At 41.8% G+C, this 4,428-nt stretch overlaps 1 protein-coding gene across 1 annotated transcript; it reads right to left on the bottom strand.

Annotated features, from left to right (window-relative positions):
• Positions 1 to 283: 283 nt before the first annotated feature.
• LOC126719198 (uncharacterized) lies at positions 284 to 2,622 on the bottom strand. The gene is made up of 5 exons (XM_050421779.1): positions 2,601 to 2,622; positions 2,221 to 2,444; positions 1,345 to 2,073; positions 1,222 to 1,296; positions 284 to 1,129 (listed from the first exon to the last, which is right to left on the bottom strand). Exons 1-5 carry the CDS (start codon positions 2,620 to 2,622, stop codon positions 284 to 286), a joined length of 1,896 nt encoding a protein of 631 aa, XP_050277736.1.
• Between the last annotated feature and the right edge of the window lie 1,806 nt (positions 2,623 to 4,428).

The raw sequence follows: 4,428 nt of genomic DNA, 5'->3' as shown, positions 1-4,428 counted from the left end.
AGGCTGTTGGGATGGTGACTGAGGTGCAGGCTGAGGTGCAGATCTAGGTGCAGGCACCCCTTCCCTTGCCTGCAACAAAACCCAGTTTCAATACAGTGTCTATTGTAAGTTTAAAAACAAGTTTTTTTTTTTTTTTTTTGCCATTTAAATCCTAATTACTTACAGCTTTTTCTCTTTGAAGTCTATGTCTCCTCTGCCATGGTGTCTCCCCAGTGATGCCAGCCTTGCACCCTCTTGAGTTATGCCCTTCCTTTTTGCATTTCCCACATCTTACAGGTCTGTTCTATCTACTTGCTTTGTAAGGGTTCCTAGGCTCATCAGAAGCCCTCTTTCTTTGCTTGGGTGGTCTGCCTGGTGGTTTGTATATGTGAGGTGCCAAGAGAGCAGGCTGTCCAGTCTCAGCCCATTCTGACTGGCCAGGCATGGGAGGAAGTACCTCCTTGTATATCTCCATGTAAGTTTCTTTGAAGTAGCATGGGTGGGTATAGTCTTCTGGTGTCTCAATGTTTGTATAAATGGCTGTTATGGCATGTTTGCAGGGAATTCCATTTAAATCCCAAGACCTACAGCTACATGTCTTCTTCACCAAATCAACTACATGCCTCTCATACTGACTGCCTACCTCATAAAGGAAACTACCAGCTGGGGTAGCACTAAATGCCTTACTTTCAACCTTCAATTTCTCCAACCTATCTTGTATGCTTGGACACAACTTTCCAGCATACTTCTGTATCCCTTCCCTTTTTGTGTAAAGCCTAGTCATAAGTCTAACCCTAATCCACTCCAACATTGCCAAGATAGGCTTGTCCCTAGACTTCAATATCATTGCATTAAAAGACTCACTCAAATTATTTACCAAACAATCTGTTAAGGCCCTAGGAGTAAAGTGTGACCTTGTCCACTGTGCAGGTGCAATGTTTGCAAGATACTCATATGCCTTTTCATCCAAATCTCTTATGTACTGCATGCATCTCTCAAACTCCCTTACTGTTGTGGCAGCAGCACACCTCCACAATGCATCCTTCAGCCCCAATCCCTTGTGATCAACTTTGAAATTGTTGTAGATGTGTTTCACACAGTATCTATGCTCCACGGTAGGGAATAGTGTCTCTATTGCAGGTATAAGCCCCTGTAAATAAGCAAACAAACAAACAAAACAAGTTAGTTCAGCAAACAAAGTCAACTATTCAAGTGTAACTGAACAAAACAAAACTTGCATACCTTTTGCCTAGCAGAAATGAAGACCAACTGAAGCTCGTCTGGCCTCCCTATATCATCAGCAAAAATTTCCAAAAACTATATCCAAGACTCCCTGATTTCTTGTTCCACAACAGCCATGGTTACTGGAAAAATGTTGTCATTTGCATCCTTGGCAGTGGCAGATAAGATTTGCCCACCAAATCTGTGCTTTATGTGACAACCATCTAAACCTATAAATGGCCTGCATCCACCTAAAAATCCTACCTTCTGAGCATTGAACCTAACATACATCCTCTTAAATTTTGGCTGGGAAGTCTCCTCAGCCATTTCTGTCTGCAGTATAACCCTACTCCCCTTGTCTACAATGGTTATCATTTGTGCATAGTCCCTAAGGACACCATATTGCAGTTGCTCATCTGCATTTATCAAATCCTTTGCCTTTCTCTTTGACCTATACACTTGGTTTACACTTAGGTCAACAGATAAATTTTGCATCACAAGGTTGTGTACACCACTCACCTCCCAATTTGGATTTTTGCTAAAATCCTCAATGAACCTCTTAGCAACATAAGCTGATGTTGCTTGGCTGTTTTTGAAAGACTTGGGACAAGTACAGTCATCAGTCAAGGTCTTAATTTGAAATGTTAGCTCTCCACTTATTTGAGATGCATAACATCTCCACCCACACCCATTCTTGCAGTGAACTGATATCTTGGTCTTCTCATTAAGCTTGAATTTGATGTCAATAGGTTTTTTGATTGCATACTCCCTCAAAGCAGCTCTGAACACCTTTGCATTAGGGAACTTCATCTCCTTCTTCAGTACAACAATTCTCATGTCACTCTTAGCATTAAACTCTACTTGCTCAGGTACCTGCTCATCATCAGACCCATCCATGCTTACCAGGTCATCCTCAAACGCTGGCTCAGCCCACTCAGGGTCTGTGTGGGGTGCATTGCTTGATTCTGGGGCTGTGTGGGGTGCATTGCTTGATTCTGGGTTTGTATTGGGAGCAGAAACTTGTGGAGCTGAGTTTTGAGCAGCAAATACATCATCACCAAAGCCATCCCCCTCTAGGCCTTCATTTAGCCAATCATCATCATCATCATCATCATCATCTCCTTCAACATTCTGTTCTTCATCTCTTGCATCAATGTCAACATCCTTAACATCTTCTTCATCGTCACTCTCATCATTATTCTCATCATCATTCTCATCATCTTCATCATCATCACTATCCAATTCTATTTCAACCCTTGCTATCACCACTTACATCACCACCTGCATGACCACCTACACCATCTGCCACTCCCCCTGCATCACCACCTACACCACCATCTGCCACTCCCCCTGCATCACCACCTACACTACCATCTGCCACTCCCCCTGCATCAGGATACTCAACTGCCAATGGCTCCACATCTATATCAGTATAGATTATGATTTTTTCAGCATACCATGCCTTATGAAGGTTAGTCATGTTTACGACATCTGTATCTGTTTCTATGTCTCTTAAATCATGCTGTAGATCACCATCAGGAATTAAATACTTATATCTACTGTGTTCCTTAGGAGCACCAACTAGATGGCATAAATCCCGAATTTCAAAGTAACTCAACTTGTCAGGGTCAATCTCTGTCAGTAAACGTACAGACCCACCCACATATTGTATGGTTGGCTCCTCCACAAAACATCCCCCAACATGAATTTCAAGGTCAAATGTGACATCATCCATCTGCAATTAAAATAAGTATTTTGTTTACACACACTGACATGCAGAAAGTGACAAGAAGCCAAAAGAGACAACAAGCCAACAAATTGACAACAACACACGGACAAAGGACCACATAAAGCACATGCAAAACCAGATTCCCAACAAATTCATAGGGACCACACTACCCACACTTCACAAACAAGTGCAATCATTGACAAATAAACTTGATTCCTTCAGGTATATGCATTATAGAAACAATAATAGCAAAATGCATATCCTAAGCGATTCTACACATAAATAGCAAAATGCTAATTTAACATACAAAAAAAATTTTACTGTGCAGATGAACAGCAAAACCTAACTACGTGGGTGGGTCACCATAAAAAAATGACATCAAGAACCCAAATGCAGATGAAAAAACATCACACATACCTTGCCCAGGTTCGATGATGCAAAACAAGTGTTTTCTCCCTCTCCACACGCTCCAAACCACGAAGAACAAGCCTGATTGCACCTTGGGTGTCTCTCTCGAAAAGTGTTTGAGTTTTGGGGGTTTTGATTCGCGTTATGTTCTGTTTTGGGGTTAAAAGGTGTTTTTGTAACGGTAGAGACCGAGGTGGGTTACAGAGAGTGACGGAAACACACCTCAGGTGGGTTAAATGATACTTTTCAAACCACGGGTAGGTAAAGTGATTTTCGCCCAAACCACAGGTGGGTTATGTGTAATTATCCCTAATTGAATTGCTAGAATGCAAACGACCAGAAGAGATGAGAAAAAGTTGATGACCCAAACTATTGTAGGTATCATCGCATCATAAGTCATCCAATCCAAAAATGCTTTGTTCTTAAAGAACTCATCATGAAGCTAGCCAAGGAAAGGAAAATCGACTTGGATTTTAATGATGTTGCTCAGTCAAACCTTGTCACATTTTCTTGTGGGTTACCTAGTTCCCTGTCTCCGACTACTAAGCAAGGGGCAAATACCACGCTCATCCATTTTGGTTCTCTGGAACCGGTTCAAGTTCAGCTCTCACAAAAAGTACCTCATTATAATTCAAATGATGATAAAAGGTCAACGACGGATGAGGAAGAAGGATGGACGATGGTTACTCGCAAGAGATGGAAGAAGAAACGAGCATTCCCTCTTCATTTGATCACTCGAGAGTCCAGAAGAACACAAAACCAGATTCAACCTTGGTCAAAAAGAATGAGTGATAAGAGGCAAGGGAGACTGGGAAGAAAAGTATATGAAGATTCAGCACAAACCCAAAAATCTCAAAAGCTCATCACATTGGAAGAATTCTTCCCCAGAAAATTCTTTCAAAATGACTCAACCGAGGCCGTCCACACAGTCTCTCGTTGCGAAATTCAGGACGAAAAGGAGGATGTTGACCATGGTGATCCAAAAGAGACCTTGTCATCTTTGGAGGAACTCCAATCCCAGGTCAATGAAGTTGAACCCTTGCAATCCTCTACATCACCAAAAGAAGTGCTCATCCAAGCTCTTGAAAAGC

The sequence above is a fragment of the Quercus robur genome, chromosome 3 (genome assembly GCF_932294415.1).
Source record: "Quercus robur chromosome 3, dhQueRobu3.1, whole genome shotgun sequence".
In the NCBI taxonomy this organism is placed as follows: Eukaryota; Viridiplantae; Streptophyta; class Magnoliopsida; order Fagales; family Fagaceae; genus Quercus; species Quercus robur.
The sequence above is the reverse complement of the archived record's forward strand: the minus strand, read 5'-3'. Positions and strand labels throughout refer to the sequence as shown.